The sequence below is a fragment of the Echiichthys vipera genome (assembly GCF_963691815.1).
Source record: "Echiichthys vipera genome assembly, chromosome: 1".
Classification (NCBI taxonomy): domain Eukaryota; kingdom Metazoa; phylum Chordata; class Actinopteri; order Perciformes; family Trachinidae; genus Echiichthys; species Echiichthys vipera.
In genome coordinates this window covers 34673260-34685063 of record NC_139826.1, presented here as the reverse complement: position 1 = coordinate 34685063, position 11804 = coordinate 34673260, and the positions used below count along the sequence as shown (strand labels likewise).

The following is an 11804-nucleotide window of genomic DNA, read 5'->3' as shown; positions in this document are numbered from 1 at the left end:
ATTCAGAAATCCATCTACTGTGATTCATGTGCTTTGTTCAACCCATTACCTCAATGTGGTTACACATAGTAATCAGGTTGTCGAGTGCATGTTAACATACTGATTGAGAGTTGCCAATACAAATTTACAGAAATCTGAATATTTTGAATTTAACATTTGCATTTAAAGACTCAGTCCTTGAAGTAAAAAAAAAAGTCAAGGGTATAGTGTCAAGATGCGTTTGCTGCTGTGCAATTTCTGTCGCTCATAAACTGAGTACATATTTGAAGCGAAGATAGTATGCATCCCAACTGCAGTTTGTAAGTTTACATCGCCTCCATTCAATGTTCACATGATTTTCATGTTGAATTGTATGGGTGCCTCAGTTGGACTGGCCTCCTCTGGTTCCTCCTTACGTGGAACGTATTCAACCTCTATACTTGACTTAGTATTGTCTTTCCCTCGACTCCAGAGGAATAATATTACAAGACAGAAGAGGACAACTCCAAGGAAAGAGATAAATCCCATGGTTGTTGCAATGATAAGTGTCTTTACATCAAATGGAAATGGAACTGTGGCCCGGGTCACATTGGCACCGTCCTCGCTGGGCTGGTTGGAAATGAAGGCAAATGTCTTGTTTGGTTGGTGGGGCCAATTGGGGGAATAGCTATGCACAAAAAGGTGAGCAGCTTTGGTGTCATTGCCTGCTGCATTGGTTGCAATGCACAAGTAGGTGCCGTTGTCTTGGATTTGGGCGTAACGCACCTCCAATGCGCCCTCATTAGACACAGAAAGTCTTGACCCCGCAGTTTTGGTCGTGATGTATTCCTTCTTAGGGGATAGCCACATTATCACAGGGATCGGATCACCCTCAGCTTGGCAAGCGAATTGAACCGTAGTTCCTTCATCTACGTGGCTTTCCTGCACCTTATAATCCATGATCTTCGATTTCTGGCAGATAAAATAGTCGGAAGGGAGAATGTCTGGAAAGTCCTTGAACTCTTTTCCTTGAACAACCTCAGGTGAAGCACACATGGGCTGTTGTCTGTTAAAGTTAAGCCTCCACCGCCGGCGGAAGACCCATAGCAAGCGACAGTCGCAGGCCAAAGGGTTGTCATACAAAGCCAGTGTCTCCAGGTTTCCCACTGAGTGGAAGGCAGACTCCTCCAGGGTATTCAAGCTATTGCTAGATACATTGAGTACACGGAGGTGGTTGAGTCCTCGGAAAGAGTAGGGCTCAATGGCAGCTAATCTCCCACCAGCCAGATGAAAAGCCTGGAGCTTCTGCAGATTGAACAGCTTGTTCCCTTCCACTGTATGAATGGGATTAAAAGACAGATTCAAAAACCGAAGATATCTTAGGTGACTGATGGCTTGGTAGGGGATGCCTGTAAGATTACAGTTTGTGATGGACAATGATGTGAGGTTGAGTCCAAACAAGCATTTTGCAGTCAGGGTATCCAGGGCAGGCATTTTAGAAATCTCCAGCACTCTGAGTCGATACAGCCTTTTAAAGGAGTAATCCCTCATGACAGTGACATTGAGATAGCGTAAGCGAAGTGACAACAGGTTATGCAGATGGCTAAGGGCATCAGTGGGCACTGAGGCCAGATTGCATCCTTCAATGTTGAGACTTTCAAGGTTGCTGAGGCCATGAAATGATCTGGGTGAGATGAATACCAGCTCATTGTCACCAACCTCCAGAGCCCTCAGGTTGTACAGCTCCTGGAACATATAGTCAAGCAGAATGACAATTTTGTTCTCACTAATATCCAGTTGGGTGAGGTTGGTCAGGCCCGTGAACACCCCCAGCTGAATGAGCTTCAACTGGTTGTTGCGCAAACCTAGAGTTCGAAGGTTCATAAGGTTGCCAAAAGCCCCAGGCTCAATTGATGATATTGTGTTTTCGTTGAGTTGCAACTCCTCCAGCTGAGGGTAATTAATGAACTCCTCGGTCCCCAGAGTTTTCAGACGATTCTTGCTGAGGTCTAGCTGCCTTGTTTCAGTGGGTATGCCCTCAGGAAGAGCTGCCAGTCTCCGTCGATGGCACACGACTGAACGCTCCTGACCGTTGCAGTCACATCGGGAGGGACAACCGGTGGTGGAGCCAGAAAGGACAGTGCCCAGCATGAGGATCAGGATGGGCTGCCAGCATGCCACCAAGTAGCTGTGCCCTCCTGCCTCCCCAGTCACCATCCTACTGCTTACCTGCGGAGACATGAAAAAAGGAGTTGGTAGAGAGCAGTGGTGTTTAGAGCTGTGACTAACGATCACATTCATTGTCGATTTATACATTTAGTTATTTGGTCAATGAAATTTCATAAAAAAATTGTGAAAAAAGGTCAATCTAAAAGCCCAAGATGACGTCCTCAAATATCTTAAAAAAACATTGAAATGCTTTCCTGTGATGTAAAAGGTGTGTTTTAACATACCACAACAGTTTAATAAACTATTGCTTGACTAATGAGTCCTCCCAACTTACCGGCTTTTATTGTACAGTAACAGCTGAATACATTTTTTACTGGATCATGAAAATCTGTTTTCAGAACTTTTGCAAAGTCAGTGGAAATCACAATTTTGCTTTTATCTCCACACCTTTGCAAGGATATAACCCTTCCTGCTGATAAAATTCCATTATGTTGAGATGCCTCACAAGTAATGAAATCAGCCAATCAATAAAGAGGTCTTTGTAACACAATACAAACACCCTACTGGTACTTCTTACTTTTGAGTATGCTGAAAGCAATAATTGCAAATATCAGTGACACATCGGTCCTGCTCATACACAGTTTTTAATTTGCAGCCATTTAAATATATACCATGGCATTTTTGCTTTACTAAAATATTTGCAAACACATTGTATCGTCACTGCTGAGCTGTTGACCTTGCTGTGACATACAACAGAGATTTCTGCAAAACAGCGATACATCGAGAGAGGGTGATTTTTCCACATTAATCATGCAATTTGAAGTTGTAGCTACATCTGTGCATCTCATGCACAGTAAGATAAATTACACTGTGATTTTCTTTTGAATTTTTATCTTAAGTAAAAATAATCAAGTCCGTAAAAACAAAACCGTGTGATGTGACAAACAAGTATTACACTACATCTGTATGGCTTTACAATAGGGGGATTTAATTCTACATTAGCATGAAGTTATTAAACAATAAACAGTGATGTATAAAATTATATTTCATACATTTAAAGAGGAAATTTCATTAGGAGAGGGTAATCCAGTCTCCCTCCGAATATTCATCATATTTTCATACGTGGGAGGTAGATAGGTACTGTGTATTCTGTCTCTCATAAACCACAAATGTGTTTTGGTAAGAGATATCCAAATGATCAGTGTAGTGCTTTTAAAAACCTCTTCTACCAATGCTTTTGTGTAAAAATTAACTTGATAGTTAATATTAGACTGAACACAAACTAAACATCACTCTCATTGCATTCAAGTCATGGGACTGAAGCAGTTTGGATTGTGGTCTGAGTAGTTCCAGTGGGACAGTCATGGCAGATTTCATTTTCACTTCCTCCAGAACTGTTAATTTCTGTTGGCTGCATATGTCAGACATGTCAGGCGTCAGGCCAGCCGGTATAGGGCATTGTAGAAAGCACACTGTCAGAATGAAAGCTTAAGTGTCTCTTGGTAGATCCTTTGAGACCTCCCACTCTGTTCTTGCTCTCACTGATTACGTGAATTTACAGATGTAGACCTGTCCAATGGGATGGTGAAGTGTTTTCCATAACAGACAAGCACATGTTTAACTTAGATCCATTGTGAGAGATGACAGAAACCTTAGGCAGAAATGAAATAAAATACTCCAAGCAGAAAATGGGCGACGCGTTTATCTTTTTGACTCAGAATATGATTTTTATCTTGTCAAGTCAGGCATATGAACGAAGATCAGGCTCACTGATGTCCTTGCTAAATGAAAACAAGCAAATCCATATGCATAGGTGATTTTCTTACCAGAGTACCATGCATGATTTATGATTCAGAATGTAGTGAGGGCAGGGGTACTATCTGTGTAATCTGGTCTCACAGCTCAGATCGGCTCACTGTATCGACACTGTGACCTTGAGCTAAGATTTATAATAAAAAACGTAGATGGCAGATAACCTCAATTACTACCTTTTTATATACACCATTTAAGTCTTTACATGTTTAGAATAGGAAGAAAAAAAATCTATTTTAACTCTTGATCTATCATTCTACATATTCTTTTTCCCTAGCCGGATTCTATCCATTCCTCTTTTTGATGGTATTGTGCAGTAGAGGAATACGAGTGGACAAGCCTTTTTTTCTCCTGCCCTTCTATGGCTGCTTGTATTTTCTCTCTGGACCTCTCACCCTTCTCTCAGTCTTCTTGCAAAAGCATGTCTCAGCTCACCATTAGTCTCTTGTTGCCTTGGATCTCTGCATCTCCTCTCTTATCGTGCCATGTGGTTTGATACAGGGCAAACCGAAGAGAGGTGTACTGCTAATGGGTCACTGAATGTCTGCCATCAGCATGCAGATGAACGAGCTATACACATCAGTGCATATATAGCCTTTTATTGTATTTAGTTGTCGTTTAGTCCGTTTTTTATGCAGTATAATGTTGGAAGGACTATTAGGATATTTACATTAAAAGGGGAACTGTGAAGAAAGCTTGCTTTTTCTATATACAGGGTAAGGTTGCACGGTAAACAGATACTAGAAAGGTACTGTCGGTAACAACAATACTATTTCACGTTTTATTAGTATCAGTACTGTGTGTCTGTGTGCAGCTCCTCTGCTTCATAACTGCCTGCAGCCAGAGTGGGCATGGTTTCATTGTGACATGTAACTCCCACAGAGCGAGACAGACATGGCTGAAAGTGGCATGATTGCTCCCGCCGACCGGCTTAGGATTGTTCATAAGCAGAAGCACGGAGCGAAAATGCAGCCAACAGTAAGGGCAGGCCAACGGACACCACACAGCCCGTCTGCAAACAACTCTTTAAATCGATAATGACCAAGGGAGCCAGTGTGACCAAATTGGAAAAACATCTATCTGACAGAGATGCGGACTTGTTCAAAGAGTTCAGAGAGCTGCAGGTTAGAGATAGATAACATAAATATCTACCAGATGTAACGTTAAGTCAAGCAAGTGTTTATTTTGTGACAAGTGAACTTTTTTCACTGTCAGAGTTGCACGAGGCAGTCAGGGGTAAAGGTAACTGTTAAACTGTCTGATGGTTCCACACATCTCTGTGTGCAAACAGTTCACTATAGCAACATTAACTTTACCATAACATGCTGGTGTTCACAAGGAAGCTGATCAACAACAACAATTATAAATTATATATTTTTAGTTAATCAGTTCTGGTATAATTATAGCATGTACATTTTTGTTAATAATTTATAATATCTATTGTAATTTATATTAGTAGAAAACAGTTAGAGCAAAGACCTCCACCAGTTCTGGGTCATTTGTGTTATAAATATTTGAAAAAGTTCCATGTTCTGTTATCTTATATTTTATTCCAATACTTTTGACGATGTTTTAGTTTTCTGCCGTGGTATTGTATCGGTATCAAGATATTTTAGGCGGGTATCGTACCAAAGTCATAATTTTGGTTTTGTACAACACTAATACAGGGACATACAAAATAACCTAAGTAGGTGATGGAAAATTAGTGATTTCTCCCTTCTCTATAAACTGTACGGTGTATTTGCCTACCATGTCCCTAATGGATAGTTTTCACTTGTGACTGCTGTCATGAATAATCAATGCAGCTTGAGTTCTGAGATTTCCCTCGATGCCTCATTTTTCTTTTTCTTTTTCATTTGTCCCAACACTTTAGCAGTGTTTGTAATTGTGATTAAATTACAACAGACTTAAGGAAGGTCTTATGTTATTTTGGCTTAACCAGGTGATACTTTATTGTATTTCCCCCCTGGGGATCCTTAAAGGCTTATCTTATCATTAATGTCTGTTAATGACAGTGAATAAGTTATTGCACTCTCTAGACTACTTTCGATTCCATTGACTTTATTACAGTCGCTGAAAATCTCGTCATTAGCACCTCACTGATACTGTACATAGCTTGTTGATGAATGGCAAATATTTCCCAAACAGCTTTCATTATTCAGCGGGAGTAGTGAGGAGGGGGAAAAAAGGAAGCTACAAAATAACAGGTAAATATGTATAGGAGTTAAAAGATGATTGCTTCCACTGGTATGTTTGTGTTCAACTGACAAATTTAAAGCAAACATTAAAAAGTGTGAAAGCAAGCAAACAAGAAAACTGTGTGAGCTGCTTTGAAATGACGGGAGATCACAGTGGACACGTCTCTTTTAAGAGACTGCAGCGTGCGATAACCAAAGCGCAAACATTTTCTGTGCTTTTTTGAGCACTGTAATTATCAACACAAAACGTTCCATCAGTTCATTTTCTTTGTAAACCAAAATTACGTTTCGACATCTAACCCCAAAGGCATTGCATCATTATTTGCATGGATATATTAGATGGAAGCTCTAGCACGTGCAAAACTAGACCTGCAACGGCTTAACACAGCAACAGTCATAATATAACAATGTTCTGCAGTAATAATTATGTTACAATAAATACATACCGGGTGAACAAAGACACTTGAGAACTCTGCATTGACAACTTATTTATATACTCCAGGGGAATGAGCAGTCAGATATAAGAAATCCCATGAAAACAAATCCTCCGTGGAAGCCTAAGATAAAGGTAACAATCCATGCAAACCTAAAACTGCAGGGCCTGATGCTCCGCCATGCCAGAATCAAATGCTTGGAGAGGGACAAAAAGGTTCAGGGCATGGGAGCTACTCCTGTTGAGAAGCAGAAGCGCACCTGCATGGGGTCAGCAAACTCCCAATCTTTCTTTTTGTTGACAGCTGTATCCTCTAGCTAGCGGGGCATTCAGCCAGAAAGACATACACTCTTACCTCAGAAGTTACTGCACAGGACATTCCCACACCCATACTTATCTTGGTGTCCACAGAGATATAAGGTTTTTGTTTTATTTATAAGAAGAAGCTACTTTCTGAAGGAATGGTTCATGCAAAAATGACAATTAGATAATATTTAGTTACCTAGGTCGGTTTGTATGTCTTTATAATGCATAGTACATTCTCATACTGTGGTTCTGTGGCAGACTATTTCAGAATAAACCTACTCAACATCACAATCAATCATAATAAGTGTGCAGAAGCTAAACAATTGCTCCAAAAGATTTACACCAGTGTTCATAGCTTTTTTTGTTGAAACTAGCTTTCAACAGTGTTTTTGCAAAATATACTTTTTGGGCTCTTTAAGAAGCAGTTCACTGAAGCTTACGGGGATGGGGTTAGGAAGGAAGTTTGCACCTGGAAAGGTCTGTGCCACTGTGGAATCAAGTATGATCACAAAATCATAATATTGTATTGGCAGTAAAAGAAGGTAGGGAGAGGAGCAGAAGACCTGAACTGATTTAACTGGAAACCTATTTGTGCTAACTAACTAGCTGCTTGTACATAAAAACCTTTCAAACTGTACGATAAATATTGAAAAAACAAAATATGATGATGTGGAACAGAGATCCCTGAGTTAATTAACAAAAACAACTCCAGAGGGTGCTTTTCCAACAGATTAAGACCGATACTCAAGCTTTTTCATTCATGCTGGATAGTTTTCAGTTTGACAGGTGACACTGTTGATTAATGGTCTCGAAGATGCCAGAGGACATGGAGTAGTTGATAATAGAAGTCTGTTCTCTATCTAGACCTCACTGTGGTTAATGGAACTGAAAACAACTGTCCATTTGACTCTTTTTGTCTCAAAGCACCTTTTACGGCACTCTGACCAACTCAACATTCATCCAGTTGTCAGGAATTGTGCCTGGTAGTGGTGGGGGCTGGCCAATCAGATAGTATGCTTTTGTCGCAATATGATACCCTTTTAATCCCAAATCTAACAAAAGCATTACTGTTAGTACCATCACTTGAATAGATGTAAATATGAATTAAAAATGAATATTTCTCTGCGTGGTATTTCTCGCATCAGTAATTTATGTGAGCCTACAGTGCTGCAAGCCATTTCACTGCTCACCTTGCTTTACACTTTTGAAAATGAATTGTTCATACTTGTCTCCTGAAGGGGCATACCCCCTCATGTTAAGATTCTAGACTGTGTATGCATCTCCACAGGACCAGCGCTATGTTCAAAGGCACCCCAAGGTTGCTGGCCAATAGCAAGTGAGTTAGAACGGCATCCTTCGCACATGTTCACCCTCTATACTACTGATCTTGAAATAACCAGCTTCAAGATCAGAGGGCCCCTCTCATCTCCTGTTTGGTCAGCGGATGAGACTAATCATCTTTGATCCCCCATCTTTTTGTAGTGCACCTCACAAAATTCATTGGATCCTTTCTTTTGTGTAAGACACAGAAGATTAACCTTATTATAACCTGATAAGCTTTAAGTTCATCATTGGCTGCCACGTCATTTTTGTGCCCACATCAGCTGGCTCCAAGAATTTCAATATCTATTCAAGCCTTTTGTTGGAAGACATTTTGACACGTTAGAGTATGAAAATGGTAAATTCAATTCAATTTTATTTATTGTGCCAAATCATAACAAAAGTTATCTCAGGACACTTTACAGAGTAGGTATAAACCACACTCTATGACTTATTTATGATTTACACAGACCCAACAATTCCCCCATTGAGAAGGGTGGCAACAAAAACCTTCCCTATAACAGACAGGAACGTCAGACAGACCCAGCTCTAAGGAGGACGGCCATCTGTCTTGACCGGCTGGGGAGGAAGAAAAGAAGAGAGAAAGAGAGAAAAGACGGACAGATGGACAGAGAGAGACAAAGACGGACACAAAGACAGACAGACACTCTAAATGATAATAATAGCTGAATTCTTTTTAGCTGCTTGGTGTTAAGCTGAAAATTTCTGCAAGGGCCCCGATCGTTCCATGTGACGTAAATGTTGTCATAAAACGTAGCCGCGGCGTCTGTACCAGGTCTGTGGAAGTTATATCACAGTATAATCGACACTTTAGGGTCCCGGTATGCAAGTGTGGAAGTTAGGATTGATTTAATGAATGGATTTAAAAATGATTCAATGGCAAACTAGTAAACCATAATCCATCATCAATGTGCCCTACTATTCATATTTTGTAGTCACTGCAAGCATTAAGGTGGACTAAGGTGGTTAGGCAAAAACTCAGAGGAGCCACTTGAAAATGACTGGTCCACTTTAAAGGTTGCTTAACCTGCACCGTTGTTTTTGATAGCTTTGGGTCTAAATCCCTTTTCACTTTAATCTGCTGGTAGCACGACAGGGACTCGGCTTGCGTCTTGAAGAGTAGCATTTCTTCACCGACGTGTGCACACCCTGCACTGCTACATTCACAACATTAACGCTTACTTTATAATTTCCGTCACACACACACACACACACACACACACACACACACATACATTCACACACACACACACACACACGCGTTTGCTGTCGCTGTCGTCTAAAAGTGTGAAACGCCAACACAGACAGAGTGAACAGAAGCAGTGTGACCAGAAATGACAGCAACACGTATCTCAGGAAAGTTCTCTCTCTCTCTCTCTCTCTCTCTCCTGAAGATCTCAAGAGCCTGCACTCAACACTTCCTTGGGTCCACAATAATACACCCGCCAAATGGGAAGTTGATCGGATACACGGTTTTCAGGAAAACCGAAGAACAGACAGAGGCTCTTTTCCTTTTAGTTGGTTAGAACATGTAACCCACAAACAAACGCAGAGCACACATTCTTGGACCCTCTGCCACACAGATAAAGACCCCTAATCCATAAATTTAGAATGTCTAATCCGTATGGCGTTTGTCTTTGAGAACAATCGATAAAGTATGTTAGCATCTCGGAAATGAACAACTGGAGCGCTATCAAAACATTTTGTTTTAAAAGAAAACAAAAACTATTTTAACAACGTCACACTCAGCAAACATAGTTGCTGTTCGGAGTCGAGCGCTGGAGGCATGTAAAACAAAGGGGAAATCCTAAGCACTCAAGTTCTGAGCCGACACCTACTTATCACATCCTGAAGAAGACTACTGCTGAAACGTGTGGGTGTCAGCCATGCTTGAATAAAAGCTTTTTACTACACTCAGATCTCTGAGTGCCTAGGAGTTCTCTGTCTTATTGTATGTCGAATGCATGTCAATGTAATGTTAAACATCTGCCTTGATTACGTTTGACGCAAATCCAAATTTTTGGCGCGGTTGACCTCTTGGTTTCATAATCACAGTAAACATAAGCTTGGATAACTAGAGATCAAGCAAGCAGACGAAAGCCATGGCCCCAGGTGTTCTTGGGACTAATCAGTTGGACAGTTTGCTCAACCATGTGAGAAAATGTTCAGTAGTCACTTCTGTTTGAGCCCTTTTTTTGGTCTCTCTGGGTGCCTAGCTGGTCAGCCACCTTTAACAGGCTCTCGACTCTCCAACCAAAAGATACTGGCTCCGACTCTACTATTTCACACTCTGCAGGTACCATACAATCAGTGTGTGGGAGCTTTTGAGCTGGGAGCTGCTTCCCACATTTTTTATTTTTTTTATGGGAGGTCAGTGAGAGCCAGAGGGACTCAACCAGACGGGCTGGTGAACCAAAACAATTAACTGGAAGAGACTGAAAGCTGCTCAGAGCAGCAGACGGGGCTATTCATTCACTGAGATCAGCGGTACTAATAACCCTTTTACAGAGGCACTTGATTTAGTGTTGATACAGAAAATATTGCTTAATGGAGTTTTAATTTGCCGTCCAGGATGTTTTTACTTTACATTATTTATTATATTGAGATCTAATTAAATACGCTGAGATAGCTCCATCCTTTTGGACCGATCCATTACAGGGGGGGTTAAAAAAAACTAAATGGTCCTGATGCTCATTAAAAGATTGAAAAATCACAACCTGGAATGAAGCTTGAGGTATATTTAACCTTGTTATACAATATTGTCATGCAGATCTGTCTCTTGGTTCATTGACAAAGTCTTAACAGTAATACTACAAAAGAGGTTCCTTTCTTCATTAACACCCATTCCTCTTAAAGTCAAGTAGGATAAGCTGGAAATTACACAAACCTTTATCCCCTACTCACCATCAGGGAATATGAGATGTTTTGGACTGAAATTGAAAAGAAAGGGCTAAATGCCATGCAAAAGGCAATTTTACCTCAGACAAGCCGCTTACAGCCCTTCACAGAAAGCACAATAGGAGATTTGGAGAGATTTTCACACCAAATCACTACCTGGCTACAGTACAAATACTAAGTCAAAGTGCCTTGACATTTTTTACAGATCCAAGGAAGACCATTAAATTTGAGTAGCGTGTTGAAATGTCATTCTTCGGGTACTTTGCCTTGGTTTCTTTGAGGGAATGCATCAGCCTTTGTGTAAATATTGAAAAAAAAAAAAGTGAAATGAAGATTCCAGAGCCTTAATTACTTACTTTCCCAGTCCTTACAGTTTTACACTTTTACAGAAAGATGGAGAAATACACCACCATGTCCTTTCTTTCAAGTGAAAGAAACCAGACCACTGGTGTCACTTCTATTGTAAATACCTGCCAAACAACAAGATGACAAGACGAACAGACACAGATGAATGGGAAGACACAGTTCTAATGTATATTGGCTCTGCTATGCTTCACTCCTCAATCCTACTAGCCCCTGACTGTCTCATCTTTAGCATAAAGCTGTTATTATTAAATTTAAATGAGGAAGGCTGCTGCAGAGCAGCAGGACTGTGACCTTCTGAATACATTTGTAGAACGCAAATTTGA

At 40.6% G+C, this 11804-nt stretch overlaps 1 protein-coding gene across 1 annotated transcript; it reads right to left on the bottom strand.

Annotated features, from left to right (window-relative positions):
* Positions 1-327: 327 nt before the first annotated feature.
* Positions 328-2199, bottom strand: lingo1b (leucine rich repeat and Ig domain containing 1b; the record flags this gene model as incomplete). The annotated part of the gene is made up of 1 exon (XM_083932639.1): positions 328-2199. The coding sequence occupies one exon, from the start codon at positions 2197-2199 to the stop codon at positions 328-330; it is 1872 nt and encodes a 623-aa protein (XP_083788765.1).
* Positions 2200-11804: the final 9605 nt, after the last annotated feature.